This window comes from Hylobates moloch, unplaced genomic scaffold (genome assembly GCF_009828535.3).
Source record: "Hylobates moloch isolate HMO894 unplaced genomic scaffold, HMol_V3 SCAFFOLD_15, whole genome shotgun sequence".
Classification (NCBI taxonomy): Eukaryota; Metazoa; Chordata; class Mammalia; order Primates; family Hylobatidae; genus Hylobates; species Hylobates moloch.
This window is the reverse complement of record NW_026652290.1, coordinates 74411728-74429703: the sequence shown is the minus strand read 5'-3', so window position 1 is coordinate 74429703 and position 17976 is coordinate 74411728. Positions and strand designations below refer to the sequence as shown.

The 17976-nt window shown below is 36.7% G+C and overlaps 1 protein-coding gene across 19 annotated transcripts in view; it reads right to left on the bottom strand.

The window, feature by feature from the left end:
• NRXN1 (neurexin 1) overlaps nucleotides 1-17976 on the bottom strand; it is a 1136507-nt gene that overhangs the window by 588012 nt on the left and 530519 nt on the right. For all 19 annotated transcript variants that reach the window (XM_058429190.1, XM_032178109.2, XM_058429196.1 and 16 more), the window contains 2 exons: nucleotides 10309-10431; nucleotides 1094-1475 (listed from right to left, as the gene is read on the bottom strand). In XM_058429190.1, coding sequence (XP_058285173.1) covers nucleotides 1094-1475; nucleotides 10309-10431 — 505 coding nt within the window. The remainder of the gene's footprint in view (nucleotides 1-1093; nucleotides 1476-10308; nucleotides 10432-17976) is intronic.

The window sequence follows — 17976 nt, the reverse complement described above, 5'->3', positions numbered from 1 at the left end:
ATAGAAACTCAGCTATCAAGAAGGTAATAAACACTATTCTGTTTCAGCAAAGAGGATTATTCGGTGTCTTCACTAAAGGAAACGGTGAAAATTATTTTTAAAATCATGGTCTGCATTTAACTTTATGAATTTGGAAAGTTATATCTTTCACCATGCGTTCCCTCTTTCCACAATTCCCTCCATCCTTTTCTAACCACTTAAAACGGCCACTCTTCTCGTTCTTGCACTTGCTTTTCTTCTCTATCTCGATTCCCTGTTTGAATATAGGGAATGTGTACTCATCCTTCAACATCCAGGTCAAATAGCCACTCCCTGCTCCACATGTTTTTCTAATTTCCCTGAAGACTCTCCTGAGCCTTTGCATGTGATCATCTCAAGAAACATGTCACAGTGCTTTTCTTTTCTATTTATGTGTTCATCTACAAACCCTAGGATTGTGTGTTGGTGTGTGTGGGTATGACTCGGAGTGGTAGAAATCTGAGATGTGCATAAGGGTGGCAGAAGTATATATATTTATATCCGTGCATGGCACCTGATGTAGCATATTGTAAATATGCAATAATATTTGCAGAATGAGTGAATAAATCTTAAATCAATTAAAATACATTAAATTTTCCTCACAGTTTTAAGGAAAGTTTACACAAATCCTTTCTAAATTCTCTAAGGCACTCTGACATAGAATGAAGTTTGAGTTAAAAGGATTTTCTGAAATTTAAATAATCTGAGTACTTGAATTAGCTACTTAATTTAGCATAGACTATCCCACAAACTTGTAGCAATGCTTTTGTGGAATTACACTGTGCGTAGTCAGGAAATGCCCATTTGAATTGTAAGATTCATGAAATGCCTACCATAGATTGGAGCCCGATGTAATTTGTATCTCATATGTGAAAATGTAGGTGCAAAATACTGTCCTGAATCCATATTAAGATACCTAAGAGATGATTTAAACAAATGCATTCTTATTTGTCCTCCACCTGCTCTGGCCCACCACCTTATGAGCCAGTATGTTCTTTTTAGTGTATATTTTTGGAAATTGATGTCCATTTTTCCAAAGTTTTATTTATTTGCTATTGAACAGGCATGTACTCACCCTTTAACTAATTCAACCACAATAAAGTCATTTCCATCCCCACTGTTATATAGAATTAGTCCATCTAGGGATGTTGTCTTGAACTGGAAAAAAAGATGCATAGAAGTGTAGGCTTGCAAGGTAGCTAAGGCAACATAGCTCGATTTGGTCTTGAAGGTGACAGGATCTGCTATGATGTTCCTAAAGCCAAATCTGGCATTGAGCTCACAGTAATCTATGTCGCCATTTTTACACAGGTCAATGTATGCCATTCCATTAAATGTCAGGCTCTGCAGGTGTCCAATGAAGTTGGAGGGGACAGAAGAAAGATACCGTCGTTCTGTGATGATGCCAGTCTCTATGTTATGGAACTCCAGCCTAGTATGATCACCTGCCATTTGACCTAAAAGAGAAGATAATATATGATTATTTTCTGTATGTGAAAGGCACTTTCAACTTTAGGCTTTCATAACAATATCACATTCTAAAATACAAGAGGACAAATACCTCCTTGGTACTCAGTTGTATATAGTAAGAACACTTAAATGATGCTAAAAGGTAAGCCTGGATTATATAATAAAGCATTCTTAGGCCAGGTTGTAATCCCTGTCCAAATTTTAGTCTTAACAAAAAACATCCTTATTAACAAAAGTAATGCTATCTTTTAAAGGCGAAAAAAAAAACAAATTAGCAAGAGAGTGAGGAAATAGTAAAAGAAGGAGAGGGAGGGAAAAAGGAAAGAAGGGAGGGTGCACAGAGAGATACATTAGGGGCAGTGACTATTCTCAGTCACCCCCCTAGAAAGTGATACATCTCAGCTTCATGGTTAGGTGATGTTATTCCTTATAAATGTTCTTCCAGGAAAAAAAAAAATGTGACTATATATTTTCCTATACCCAATAGAAAGAGTGGAGAGTCGCAGCCCTTTCTTCCAGTAATGAAACATGAAAGTGTGTTTGAAGTTAAATACATACTATTCACTTTCCCTCTTCGTGCTCAATAATGGCCATAGTTTTTGTTCATGCTAGTCTTCTAAATACATTAGAAATCCTGTTGATGTCTTCACCTATGCCTCTTTTTTTGTCCTTAAGTTTTCTGTAACTAAATCGAGCAAAATACACTAATTGAAAGCTTGCCCAATTTTGACAATACCAGTAAAATTAGCCCACCATGCCCCATACCACAAGGCAAAAATGTTCTTTAAACATCCTAGGGTGAAGCTTGGATGTAAACTTATTTAGCAACTGACTATTCCACTCAGTCCTCATTTCTCTCTATCCCTCCATATTTCCCTGTCAAACCCATTAATAGCAAACTTAGTCCCATCTTTATCTCCGGAGTGATCATTTTACCTGTTTTCAAGGCTGAAGGTAAGATAAATAAGCAAAGATGTGAACTTGTTTTCTAAATATTAAAACACAACATAAATATAAGGTACTTGTATCAGTACTAGTAATTCACACCCAACATCTTGCTCTTGACTAAATAAACTGTCAGTCACTCTCTTCTGCAACTAAAAATGCTGACTTATTTTGTAATCAAGTTCTTCCAGGTGTTAGCTTCCCTGCTCGATTTGCCATAATTGGAAAATGTATCAAGTTACCCCTTTCCATCATCCATATTATTAATGAAAATATTAATTAGAGCTAATCCCAGAATCAGTCCCTGAGAAAATGCATTGAACCTTTTCCCCAGGGGTAATGAAGGATGAACAACCACCTATGTGTGTCCCCTTCGGCCAGTTTGACAAATTTCCATTTCTTTAGTCAAGACAATAAAATACTAGACAGCATTTTAAGGAAACATCTGTAAGTAAAATTTAGATGGCATGCTTTTTGTCGTGCAAGAAAAACTGTTTATATGTTTGGTTAATTGACTTTGATGATTATACATGTATTTGTGCACAAAACTCCCCTGAACTGTACTTAACCCTATTTCATTTTCAAAAACACTCTTTTTTAGTCTTGATCCTGGAAACAATATTCTACTCATCCTTGGCATGTTCTCTTTTCAGCCATTGGTTTGTTCTGATTCCCTTTCTGCAAACATTTTTAAAACAAAAATGTCACCATAAATAATTGTTTCGTCTCTCTCTCCCCTCACCACCATGCCTCCTGATTGTCTGTCTGATGCAAAAGTACTATTACATCCTTGTCAATTCTGGTTTCTCCTGTGACATCATTTCTATCTTCTTCCTCAGTTCTTGTTCAATGATCTCAATATTGTTCTGTGGGGATCTACTTCTTTGATAACAAATAAAATTAATCTTTAATTATTTCCAGATATAAAGCTCTAAAGACACCAGCAACATTGAATTAAGAAGCTAAGTATGATGAATAATATGAGAAGCTTAAAAATCGGCTAGATGCGGTGGCTCACGCCTGTAATCCCAGCATTTTGGGAGGCCTGGGGGGGCAGATCACCTGAGGTAAGGAGCTTGAGAGCAGCCTGGCCAACATGGTGAAACTCTGTCTCTACCAAAAATACAAAAATTAGCAGGGCGTGGTGGTGGGTGCCTGTAATCCCAGCTACTCAGGAGGCTGAGGCAGGAGAATCGCTTGAACCTGGGAGGCGGAGGTTGCCGTGAGCCGAGATCACGCCATTGCCCTCCAGCCTGGGCGACAGAGCAAGACTCCGTTTCAAAAAAAAAAAAAAAAAAAAAAAGTCCTATGGGCTTTGATATCCCCTTGGGTTGATTTTTATTCTATGCCACATTAAAATATGAGCCTTAACTCAGAGACCCCTACATTGATCCTGAAACTGCCATGTTTCATCTTAAAGGCTCTATTGATGAAACAACCAATAGTAAAAAAATTCTGAAAAAAATATTTCTAACACTTGAAATTAAATATTACCTACAGTTGTCAAGTTCTTACCAGCTCTAAAAAAGGAAAGACCAGTTAATTCCAGACTAAGGAGTTCAGTAACAAAAATAAGAAAGTATCCATTTTCCTCTCTCAAAGGAACAGAATATGCACACAGAGCATAAATAATAAAAAGGTAGTAAAACAGCATTGAAGCAACTATGGCCCAGTTACAAGAAAAAACATTATAATTATGGTGATGGCAGATATATTTGTTCACTGGGGAGAATTAGCCCCCAGAAGCCATTATTTGATGACTAAGAAAATATTAACTGATTGCTGCCTTCTTTAAAAAATTATTTTTTCTCAGGATTTTACTCCAATGTTTAATCCTCATCAGTAATATACCCACTTCTACTACTGTAGATATTTGTTGATTAAATAAAAAAAATATAAGAATTTGAAGGGGAAAGATTTTTAATGTTCTAATCATTTAAAAATGCACTATCCAAGGAGAATTTGGAATTAACAAAATGCCTCTGATCAAAATATTTAAGGTATAGCAGATTGACAATAATCTCCAACAAGACAACAACCAAAACATGTTTCCTAGATGCTGTGTTTGTATAGAAATCTCAATATTTCCAAGTCAAATATTTTTACCAAAGTAGATAGCAAGGTTAATATGTGCTCTGTGTTAGGTTACATTTCTCATGTCAAGCAAAATAACCCTCCTTTATATCCACTTGTTAATTCACTTAAAATTGCTGATTGTGTGGTATATGTGTCAGGTGCTAGCCTTGGTATTGGAGAAATAGTGTTGAGAGGAGCAGAAAAGGCCCATTTTCTCCAAACTCATGGTCTACTGGAAAAAGGCAGACAAAAGAGGTAAGGTTGTAATTAAATCTATAATAACAAAACTCAGAGAAATGCTATGAATTTGATGAATGGGGTACTGTGTTGGTAAATGTGAAATAGAAGAAGATGCCTGATTTGATATTTAAGCTAGATTTGAAGAATTAAAAAGAGAAAGCCGTGTTAAGAATTGGAGAAAGGGAATCAAGGGTGGATTCCAGGAAGGGGAGATGGGTGAAGGAAGGCTTTTGGATAACAAACAGCTACAGAGCATGGCTGGAGAGCTGAGAACAAGTAGGTTAGTGATCCACATGGGATTGAAAGGAGCTGGAGCGCCAGGGTCCAGATTTCTCATAGTGCTTCTTATATTCAGAGCTAAGGAGGATTTGAAGCAGGGGTTAACCATGACTCGTGTGTGTGTGTGTGTGTGTGTGTGTGTCTGTCTGCGTGTGTGTGTGTGTGTTTATTCCCTTTGTGGGTGCAAGATATTGGAGAGTGAACTAGGGCAGTTATAGTAGAAATGAAAATCATCAACAAAAAGATAATTCCACAGATAAAATTTCCAGGATTTACTAATGATGAGCAGAATGAAGGAAGGGAATGATGATGCCTGGCTTTCAGGCTTGGGTAACTGGATATACAGTGAATGTTGTTCCATAAAGGACATACACACACAGCTAAAAAAAAAATTCTACATTTTTTACACAGACTAGATGATGAATTGAAGCCCAGTGACTTCCCACTTAGGGATTCCACATAATTTGTACAACCCCTTGTCATCTATGACCTAGGAAATCTCCTTCCTTGGGCTTCTCTGCTGGCAAATATTATCCTCATGATCCTAGGTGAGGTGCCAACATTCCCAAGAAGAGCCTGAGTATGTACTGCCCTGTGTTCAACAGACACCTGACTTAATAGAATTACTACGAAACTTAAAGATATGGGAAAATGTAGGACTTTGTATGAAGAGTCTCTAGTACTTTCCTTTCAAAAATTCTTCTCATTCGGTGATTTCTGACTTGCTGTAAAATTTAATAAGAAACTCCCATTGCTTCTCTGATTTATGGGTGGCTTCAAGTGGCCACTAGGATATTTGAAGGAAATCTCAATCTAAAGCTTTCATTGCCACATTTGGAAGCCTTTTATGTGCTATGTAAATCAAGGCTGAATTATTCTTATGAACTGTTGGCTTTCATGAGATCTCTGACAAAATAGAAGAACAAGGAAGGAAGAAAGGAAGAAAGAAAGGAAAGAAGGAAGGAAGGAAGGAAGGAAAGAAAAAATAAACAATTTACCCAAGTTATTTAAAAAATAACTCAGCACTTGATGTTAAGTCTTAGGCAGGAAGAAATGAGACAAACAGTCATAAAGTAATCCTGACTTATTTGTTGCCTTCAACTAAGAAGGCAGAACTACTATAACTGCCCTAGTTCACTCTACAATCTCTCGCACCCACAAAGGGAATAAACACACACACGTACACACACACATGCATACCCACACACACTCAGACACACTCAGACACACACACACACACACACACACACGAGTCATGGTTAACCACTGCTTCAAATCCTCCTTAGCTCTGAATATAAGAAGTGGTATGGGCAAAGCAATTTTGAAACTATTTTAGATGCACTATTGGATTAAGCAAATGAATAAATGACATTACTGGGAGCCAGGATTCTCATCTTGGATGCAAACATGTGAAAGTATGGAATGGGAAAAATGAAGAAACAATGTAGTAGGCATGAAGGTACCAGTGTAAACTCATACTTTATAAAATGTGTGTATGTGTATGTTTATATGTACATATGATGTATATGTCTGTGTGTAGATACATTTACATGTATGTTTGGGTGTAGGTGTATATACTTGAATACATTTCTTATCTCTGTCTGCTGAAGGGGTCAAGTAGCAAAGATACTCCAGCAGCACTGAGGATACCTACCACCCAAATCTTGGTCTGTATCTTTCCTCACTAAATGGAAATTAAATGGCTAATTCTAGGGGCAAAGCATGGTAGACAAAAGTTGTACCTGGAACATCCTGTTATTCCGAGAAGTAAGAAAAGGGCCAGGCACGGTGGCTCACGTCTGTAATCCCAGTACTTTGGGAGGCCAATATGGATGGTTCACCTGAGCTCAAGAATTCAAGACCAGCCTGGCCAACATGGTGAAACCTCATCTCTACTAAAAACACAAAAATTAGCTGGGCATAGTAGCATGTGCCTGTAATCCCAGCTACTTGGGAAGCTGAGACAGGAGAATCACTTGAATGTAGGAGGCGGAGGCTGCAGTGAGCTGAGATCACTCCACTGCACTCCAGCCTGGGCAACAGAATGAGACTCCATCTCAAAAAAAAAAAAAAAAAGAAAAGAAAAAAGAAAAGAAAAGAAAAGAAAAGAAAAAAAGAAAAAGGAAAAAATAAGAAAGTGCTAAAAAAAATTATTGGAATGAAGGCGTGTCATGAGATCGTAGAAACCAACTTAATGAAACTCACATTGGCAAAAATTGAAAAACATTTGGGCACCAAAATCATAAGACAGAGTAATTATGAAGTATTATAAAAAACATAGCAATAGTGGGTCTACAACAATAAGAAAAAAATGAAGGGAGGAAGAAAGAAAAAAGAGAAATGAAAAGAAAGAAAAATTAAAAAAATAAGAAAGAAGGGAGAGAGAAGGAAGAGCCCTTGCTTACAGCAGAATGCTAAGCATTGACTGTAAATGTGGAAGGAGTGCTGGAGTTTGAAAATAATCATTTTTTGTAACTCTCAGAGTAAAGATTGAATCAAGCAAAACTCTCCAACAGATACTAAATCTAGGGCAAAATTGTGATGAGGTACAGGATATTTGCATGGTCTTAATGTCTCCCCACAGTTTATTAGTTGAAAGGGAGAAAACGTAGTAAATATACAATGGAGAAACTGGACAACATGTTGACCAAGTGTTCAAATGAAATCACCAAAGACATGGGCAGAGTATGCCCCAGATAGGATACTGTACAGAGGCCATAACATCAACAATGCAGTATTTCACCCAAGAATGTAAAATACACATTCAATCATGAGGAAACATCAGATAAGCACAAACTGAGTGACTTCATATTAATACAAAGCAGGAAGAGATTATATACTTCAACAATGTTAATGTAATGAAAAACAAAGAAAGTTTATGGAAATGTTCTAGATTAAAGGAGGCTAAAGAAACATGACAACTAAAAAAAAAAAAAAAAATAGCTGGCCCTAGACTGCACACTGTGCTGGAGGGGAAAAATGCTTATAGCATATTGATAACATTGAATCAACTGACAAAGCTGGAATATGGATTACAGATTAGAAAAATAAATTGTATCTATGCAAACTTTACTGAAGTCAGTGACTTTTATTTCTTAGGCAAGGGGATATTCCCATTTTTAAAAAATACATGCTTCAGTATTTCGGGTTAAAGGGACACTGTGTATGTAACTTACCCTCAACTGGCTAAGAGAAAAGTTAGAAAGAGAGAGAGAAGAGACAGTGAGAGAGCACAAATGTCAAAACAAATTGGCTTAAATGTTCACAATAGTAAAGGTATAAGGGTATTCTTTGTATTATTTTTGGAACTTTTTACAAATTTGAAATTATTTTGAAATAACTTTCTAAAATATATTTCTTAAAAAAATGTTTTTCACCATTCTTTTGTTTCCATCCCTGCTACATCCACTGCAGTACAGGACTTATTACTTTACATCCTAGACCATCTAAAACACTGCCACAGAATTAATTTCGCTCAAAACATATTTTCTCCGCTTACTCTTCGGTTTAAATGCAGTGAATCCCAATTTCCTGAAAGTCTACGAAATATGAACTCCATCTAGACCATCAAGTCATTGACCTCAAAAGGCCATTCTAGCCACGCACACCACCATGTGCTTGCAAGAAGCAAAATAAAGCTTCTTAGTTCCCTGAACATTATTCTAGCCCCACCAGCATCATTCTTTCTTGTGTGGAATTCTCTCTTGCATTATCCTTTCTTTAAAGCCTAGATCAAATATTATCAATTGCTTTAAACAATACGCAAAACCAAGTTCCTTAACTTCTCTTCTGAACTCCGAGACCATAAAGTACTCACATCAACCATTCAGTAGTTCATCTGTTACTCTATGTAACATACCACCCTCTATAATAATCTGTGTTTTATATGTATGTATGTATTTGCCTTATAATATCATGCATTGTCTGAGAAAATACTTTCTATAGAGCCATACACTTACTAGATATTGACAAATATAAAGCAATGGACTGTAAGTCAAAAACCAACAAACCAAAAAACACAAAACAAAAAATAAACGTAGGTTCTCTCCTCAGATCTCGTAACACATTCCAATAAAACATAATTCACTTATCCTCTTCGAGTACCACTTACCTCATCTACAAAATGGGAACATGTGTGTCCTGTCTACTTCATAGGACTCTAATATTCGAGAGGCACTCAGAGATTTAAAAATGTTCTGTTGTAGTTCTGGCATGATCTTGCTGTTGGCAGCTGCCTCTTCCCAAACTCTTACATGTGACCTTAGATACTAACTGTTCATTTCCATGCCTTTTGATAAAACCCAGTTGTCCAAACTATGGATGCTGAACTAAAAAACAATTCATTCCTCTTCAAAGAACTGTCCTAGACCAAAACTAATTGAACTTCAGTGATACTCTTCTGCCCTGTAACATTTTTTTACCTTCCTTCCCTAAGTTAAGGAATGATTCTTTCAAAAATTTAAAACCCTATAGGTAATATCTCCACATTGACACAGCTTATTGTTCTCTGGGCATGGGGACCTCCTTTGAATTGAATGAACAGACACATATCCACTGTACAAGGACCATTTTGTGCTTTTTACCAGAATAATTAACATGGCTATCTCTCTGAAAAAAGAAAAAGAAGCTAATATCCCAGTGGGTCACATGCTTGGAGTTGTTTTCAAAGTAAATAAATGTACAAGTATTTTTCTCCCATGAGGCTTTCCTATATTTCTGCGGTGGACCTGCATACAGCTCACCTCAGGAATCTAAAAACGGGGGTTCAACTTGACGTCCTTAATATTAGAATTTAACCAACTGAGCTAAATGGCCAAAAATAATCTATTATAGCTTAAAATGAAAAAGCGTTTCGTCTGACAGAATGCCAGTATATCTATCAACTTATCTAGAAGTTAAAAGGTAAAACTTGCAGTTTTTCATTGCCAAAATATATACAAAACAAAGAAACGCAACATAAATTGGCATCTAAACAGGACTGCAATATTTGATGAAGCACTAAGATATTTATCAGGCCACAAAAGAAAATATATTATAATTATAATTTCTTCTTGCACTATTAAAGGGCCAAGAATATGACATAAAATGTGTCATTTTTGAGGAAAAACACTTAACAGATTGCTTATTTAACAAAATAGTTACTAGAAAAAAATAGAATAAAAATGGATTGTGTGTATAAGTTTCAAGTTGTGTACCAGCCTTGGTGTGTAAAACCACCTGCAAGAAATGAGAGTCAAAAGCGTTAGCATAGGAAAAGACAATGGGGACAGGGGTGTTTACCTGTCATGGCCTGTTGGTCATCCACTGTTAACTTTAAACTTTTTCCACGCCGAACTACACGCACTGTGTGCCACTCGTTATCATTGAGGTTATAGCCGGCAAAAAGAGTCTCGGGACCTTTGCCTGTAGAATATGCCAAACAGTCATTATGGACACTCAGAATCAGTCAAGCAAATGAACCTCACAGAGAGTGAGAGAAAGAGACAAAGAAGGGGGTAAAGTGAGGGAGAGGGAGGAGAGAAAGAAGACAGGAAGAAAGAGAGAGAGGAGGGAGAGAAAGGAAAGACAGAAGAGGTGGGCTGGACCAATTTTCAAGCCCATTAGAGTCATAGCAAGCAAGGAAAATGACAAGTTTACAAACATTCAGGTGTGACCATTTAAGAATCTTTACTCCCACGCATTGATCTATAACAAGTGAATCAACCTGCTGTCATAAATAGGCACAGTCAATATAGCACTGGGAACCCACCCAAATTTACACACACATTTAAAAAAATAAATTCTCTGATTTTTAGTTACCACTTTCCTGCTAATAAAGTGTCTAGCCATCATGTAACCTCTGAGCTCTACAAGACATCCCACTGTAGCCCATTAGTTAATAGTTTTCAGTCAGATAAGTCTCCCAGTAGACTCTGGGAGAAGGTACTATCTTGTGTGATGGCGGCTATTCTGCTCTTATACCTGGTACCTCCAGTGCTCAACAAGTTCTTAGGTTCTTTAGCCTCCTAAATGTATGGAATGTTGAGTCTAAAAAATACATCGAAATAAACCTTACAACTAATTGACCTGTACGTCACAAATCTCTCTGTGTGTGGTGGAGGCACTTCCGGCAGGTATAGGTATAAGTATTGACTCACAGTAAGTGGATTGAAGAAAAGGAAAGAAAAAAAAATAGGCACAGCCAATAAAGGGCCAACTGTTGAGCATGAAGGAAAAGTAGTGATATTAAACAACAGTAGAGAGCAAGTGGGCAGTGAGTGGGCAAGAAGTAAAACTGGGAAAGTAACTGCTAGTGAATCTATATAAACCCATGCAAATGAAATTTAAATGGACTCAGCAGAGACATATTATTTCAGAAAGGTGTTTGGTAGAAATTGTTGAAATGATTAAGTTAGACTATATCCCTCACCTCAAAAAAAAAAAAAAAAAAAAGCAAGGGAAAATGCTTTTAATATAACCGGATATTTTTATTTAAAAAAATAAGTATTTCTACTAATCTGACATTATGAGTCATTGAGAAAAAATAACATTAAAGATACATTGGTAATGAATTTTTCCCTGGTGTTTTTTTAAGTATGGAAACATGCTGGTACATTAAAATAATGAAGGGCATTATATCATTGAGTTTCATGTCTTTCAACGAATTGAGAATCAGGATTGGAGTTCACAATTTGTTTAATCAAATTCTGCCAGCAAAACCAATTAATGCCCAAGGATCACAGAAGGATATATGAGAAAGTAAAGATACAGGCCAAGGAGAAGAAGAAAAGAAAGAGGAGAGTGAGAGAGATCGAGTAAGAGAGAGAAAACCAAGTACAAGAAACCTCAGTTTTCCATCCACGAGATCATTGTTTGCTTTCAGAACTACAGCCTATCCACCAGCCTATTGATTTCTCTCTTATGGTATAACTAATAATTCAAGTGTTGTATCCTTGGCTGGTGTATTTCAGGTTAGAAATGAGCCAGTGATATGAGCTAAATTTTACAGGATGAATTGCCTCAGTTATTTATATCTTTTTGTTTCTTTAGAGAAATTAAATTACAACTCCAGATACATGAATTTAAAACTATTCTAGATATAACAGTTTTAAGAGATTGATGGCTAAATAACTAGAGAAAGCCTGCTAGTCCAGAAACTGCAAAAATACTTTGAGATCAAATGTTGAAAGCAAGTTCCAGGATGAAAAAAAAAACTCTTTCTAATTCAATAGTGAAGAAAGAAGTGTTTAATAACTCTGCAGCATCTTAGCATCCTGCTGGCAGTAAGGGTCATCTTTCATTTTGATCCTTGAAAAGAGAACATCTCATTTTAGAGCTATTTTTATAGGGGACATTTTTTTTGTTAGAAATATGTGCTTTTGAAGCAGCTTCACTTCTATTCTTTTCTTTTTAAATATATTTTGTCAAGGAAAGGAAGCATACATAAGGGTGATATCATCGTTATACCCCATCCTGGGCTTGATCTTGCAGTAAATGCTTAATCTATGCAACAACTATTTCCATAACAACAGGCACAAAATCCAATTAAAAATAACCCTTTGGTTCATAAAAATCTCTGCGGGCCAACTTCTAGCTCCTTTCATGCATTATTAAAATTATGAACAGATTGATTTTGGAAGATAAGGTTTTTAAAACGGCACTTAATAGTCTCACTTCAAAACAATGTTACCCATGCAACATGAAGTGTAATGCAAAGTGCACTAGACTGGGAGTTAAGAATTGCAGTTGCTAGATCATGATTTGCTACTAAAAAAGAAGTTGGGGGTTGCTGAGTGCTCATTATGTAGCAGGGATTTTGTTGTCTCATTTCACCTTTACATTATTAATCTGCGATGTGAAACTGAAGGCCTATAAAGCTAAAACTGCTTGTCCCCAGGTCACACAGCTAAAAAGTGGTAGAACCAAGTTTCATCCTTGGTCTGACCTACTCAAAGCCTGCAGGCTTTTCTCTGCATTATTCAGCCTCTTAGTTATGAGAATCTTTGGCTAACAACTTAGTTTCTCACTTTCCCCATATTGGAACAAAGGAGATGGAAAAGATGCTCTTTGTGGTGACTCCTACACACCCTCCGCACAAGTCCTGGTGGAAGCAAATCTCTAAGTAATACAATGTCTAGGGATGCTGAAATGACTGCTAAAGATATGACACAGAAGAAGGGACATCATTTTAGGACCTGTCTCCACCCATAATCAGCAATTTGCTAACACACTCAACTTCTGGTGGTCTCAGCATTCCCATCCATAAAGTCAGGAGAGTTTCCAGCTGATCTTTACAGTTCCTTTGGAATTTCACTTTCTCACAGCATTTAACATATACAAACTTGTTAAAGAAGGATGGTTTAACTGTTGAAATTTTGAATTTGAGAGTTTGTCCTCTTGCTATAATTTTAATGGCAAAATTATAGTAACTTTGAGCTGTTAATGACCTTTCAGGATTTCCTTCCTTTTGGGGGATATTAAACCATGCATCAATTGTGCCAACGTCTTTCTTCCTGCATCAATGTATTATAGACTTAATGTATGTGTCCCTCAGAATTCACTATGTTGAATTTCTAACCCACGAAGTGATGGTATGAGAAGGTGGGGCCTTTGAAATATGATTAGGTTTAGATAAGGGTGGAGCCCCATGATGGGATAGGGCCCTCACAAGAAGTGGAAAAACACCAGAGCTTCCCCTCTGCCATGTGAGGATACAAAGAGAAGGCGGCTGCCTACCAGCCAGAAGAGGGCCCTCACCAAGAGCCAAATCTGCTGACACTTCGATCTTTGACTTCAAGCCTTCGAAAAACTGAGGTGAGAAAAAAGAAAATTCTGTTGTTTAAGCCATCCAATCTATGGTATTCTGTTGTAACAGCCCAAGCAGACTAACACAGTGGGCAATATTTTAAAGACTTTAAAGAAAGTCTATAGCTGGCTGGGCGCGGTGGCTCACATCTGTAATCCCAGCATTTCGCGAAGTTGAGGCGGGAGAATCACGAGGTCAGGAGTTTGAGACCAGCCTGGCCAACAGGGTGAAATCCTCTCTCTACTAAAAATACAAAAAATAGCTGGGTGTAGTGGCAGGAACCCATAATCCCATCTACTCAGGAGGCTGAGGCAGGAGAATTGCTTGAACCCAGGAGGCAGAGGTTGCAGTGAGCCGAGATCTCGCCACTGCACTCCAGCCTGGATGGCAGAGAGAGACTCCATCTCAAAAAAAAAAAAAAAAAAAAAAAAAAAAAGAAAGAAAGAAAAGAAAGTCCATAGCCTTATTTCTATTAAAAGACATCATTCCTTATGTTTTGTGGGGAGTTTTTATTTGTTTGTAATTTTACACTCGATTTTTACTGTAACATTATTTAAGCCATAGAGGTATTAATTTTTCATTTTATAGTTAAAGAAGCCGATTTAAAAGGGTTGAGTGAATTATTAAGTCTCAAAGGCAGTAAGAGGTAGAGAGAAGACTGAGATTTTCAGATTTTCTATTTTCATTAAAATGTGTTTTCCACAGAAAATGATCTGCAAGTAGTGTAAGAGGTACAATGGGACTGAATGCCCCCAGCTAGTATTTCACCAGGCCAGGTCACAATTCAGCTCTACAGGCTAATGTTATATTAAAGAATTTTAGAACTAGGAGGGACATGAGAAGTGTAGAATTTCAATCATCATCTACAAATAAGAAACATGAAGTTCAAAGACATTAGGTGATGTCCCCATCATCACAACTGTTAAATTAAGAAGCATAGGTCTCTAGACTCTCAGTCTAACAAGCTTTTTTTTCCTTTTCTTTTTAAATTATTATTAAGACAGAATCTCGCTCTGTTGCTCAGGCTAGAGTGCAGTGGTGCAATCTCGGCTCACTGCAACCTCTGCCTCCCAGGTTCAAGTGATTCTCCTGCCTCAGCCTCCCAGGCAGCTGGGATTACAGGCACCCACTACCATGCCCCGCTAATTTTTGTATTTTAATAGAGATGGAGTTTCACCATGTTCGAGGCCAGTCTGGTCTCAAACTCCTGACCCCAAGCAATCTGCCAGCCTTGGCCTACCAAAGTGCTGGAATTACAGGTGCGGACCACTGTGCGCCCAGCCCTAACAAACTTTTAAAAAATTATTCTGTTCATTAGACAATACTGATTTAGAATGAATTTCTCAAGGCACACCAAAATCTGAGTTTGAGTTTAATAAGTCTGTCAGTGCTTGTCAACAGAGTTTCCCCTAATCTACGGTACAACAGCCAAATTTTTTGGCTGGTGATATTCACTGGGTCTGCTGGTGACCCTGTAGCTAAAACTTATTGATAACAGATGGAAGTAGAAGCAGTCAACATTTCAGTTTTCCTTAATTCAGTGTAAATTGAGTGTTCTTCCACAACCTACCCATCCATAAATTCAAGGTGTCTCTAAGAGTAACTCCTACGAAGGGCTGGAGTTAACCCTAACTTGAGGCATGGTACCGACAGAGGAAAGTTTGTGTTAGCATGTATATGTGGGTATGTGTGTGTGAGAGGCATAGAGAGAGAGAGAGAGAGACACTCAAAAGATTTTAGATTTTTGGCCATTTTAGTAACCACATTTGCTAATGACTTTTACTTCCATTTTCACATCAACATGATTCTTAGGTTTCTTTAAATATTAGTCTGAGAACAAAGGAAATTTCATGCTATAATCTGTAGTTATGGGAGGTAGTGGTAAAGAAAACTGTATTTTGTCCCTAGTCTGTCATCAACTAATTATGTCACCTTGAAGATGACATGTATTCTCTCTACTCCTATTTTTATCTGTAAAATGATAATCCCATATAAAAGCATATTAAAAAAAAACACTTTCCTACAACCAACTTCAAACTATTGTCATTCTTAGAAGGACCAAAACCATCTTGCAGCTACATGAAAGAGTGAAATGTTATAGTGAATATCTCTAATTGTGCAAGCTTTTTATTTTTATTATTACTGTTACTAATTTCATCACTTTTGTTTTGGCACAGTAAGCAGAGGGTAGACAAAGCCTTAAAGAGGCTCTTCTACCCAAGAATTACTACACTCAAGTGAAGCCAGAGGACAATATTAATACATGCTAGAAAATGTGTTTATTATTTTATGTAGTCAAATTTTAATGGTGATGTGTTTTTTTTTATTTTGACAACATGTAATTATGTTACAGTTATTTTTGTTAATCACTATACATTTTGTTAATCACTATAAATTATATTTGAAAGTACTGAAGCACAGACTACTGAGTGAATGTATTTAAGAAAGAAAGAATAGCATTCAAGGGATGCATAGCTACTTAGTCCAACTCTCCTTTTGCAGACATCTCCATGGGAGGTTAGTTGCCTTGCCTCTGTCTTCCTTGTTATTGGCAGGGTGAAACTAATGCCTGCGCCTCGAACTTATTTAGGACTTAACATGCATTACCTAATTGTCTGGCCAAAGTCAGAGAGGGTAAACATTCTTTGACCTTTGCATATCATTCGTTTCCCTATTTATATTTATCCATATTCAAAAATATTATTCTAAATACATTTTAAACAAACCCACCAGCTTTCGGTAGCAGAATCAGTACAATTTACAAAGAACCTCACTGCCATACACAGTTTTGGAAGCAGTGACGAAACAGCTGTGTTTTTTCACATACCTCTTTACATTTGGTTCAAATGTAGATTCTCACATATTTCAAGGGAGATCTGCATGCATCATAAGAAAAGCTTGAACTTGGTTGAGAGTTATATAAACTTGGATTTGAAAGCAGGTATTGCATTTTCTGGTTGCTTAGGTTTGAGTATGTTAGTTTCTTTGAGCTTTCGTTCCACCATCTATAAATGTGAGATAATAATGCCTATCTTATTTCATAGATTTGTTGTAAGGACTAAGGAATACAACAAATCTAATGTGTTTGGTGCTTTGCACTTTGTGTAGTCTCAATGAATATTAATTTACTTTCCCGCCTTTTTATGGAAAATAAGGTGAATAACAGTGCATGAGTTCTGCAAGCCACCGAAGGATCTACCATTAAAAAATGGTTGACAGTCAAATACACTATACACGATATAAAAATGTATATTGAAAGAAACATCCACAATTTTTATCTGAACAGGCACACTGCAGTCTAGTCTTTTGAAATTAGGCCTCCCAAAGTCAAATTTTTTGGAACAGTTGCCATTTTAACCTGAGATTTCACAGTATTTATGTCTGGTTATTTAATTCCTAAGCATTCACCCTGAGTATAAAAATAAATGTAAAATACACTTGCAAGGGAACCTGAAATAGGTCAATAACGACTTGCTTAATCTTGTTGGGTTAAAATAAGATGTACATGATACTAAATTTGGATCCTTTTTGCTAGAAAGCCTTGTGTGCAAATATCTTGTGAACAATTTATACTGGTTTATGAATGTGGAGGGAAAATATAGTGAAGAGAAATAGAGAAGAATAAAACAAAGCCGAGAGCCTTTCAAGCAATGCAAGCAAAGACCTCTAAGAGACAAAACTGGCAGATGCCTCTGGAACTGAAAGGTGGATGTGGCTGTACAGAAACTTAAAAAAAAAAAAAAAAGCCCATAGCAGTTATAGTTGGAGTTTTAAACTCTTAGATGCATGGGCCCCAAGTGTAAACTCATTGCATCTCTACACACCCTTTAGGTAGCTATCTCCCTCTAGTGGTGCATATATTTTAAAGAGGTTAACTACATAAATGAACTATCTTTATGATGTACCCTGCTTCTGGTATATATATACTATGGTATAGTTCAAACCAATTGGTTCTAAAGTTCACTTTATTTGTCTAACATATTCATTGTAATTTCTATTTTAAAATTCTACCTAGTTATTTCAGTGGTTAATCTGACTTGCTCAATTAAACCATTTATTGAGCATGAAGATTTTGATGGGTATTTCCGCAAAACCATCACCTAACAAATTGCACAGATGATGGACAGGCAGGAATTTTTAAAAAATACTAGAATCACCTTATA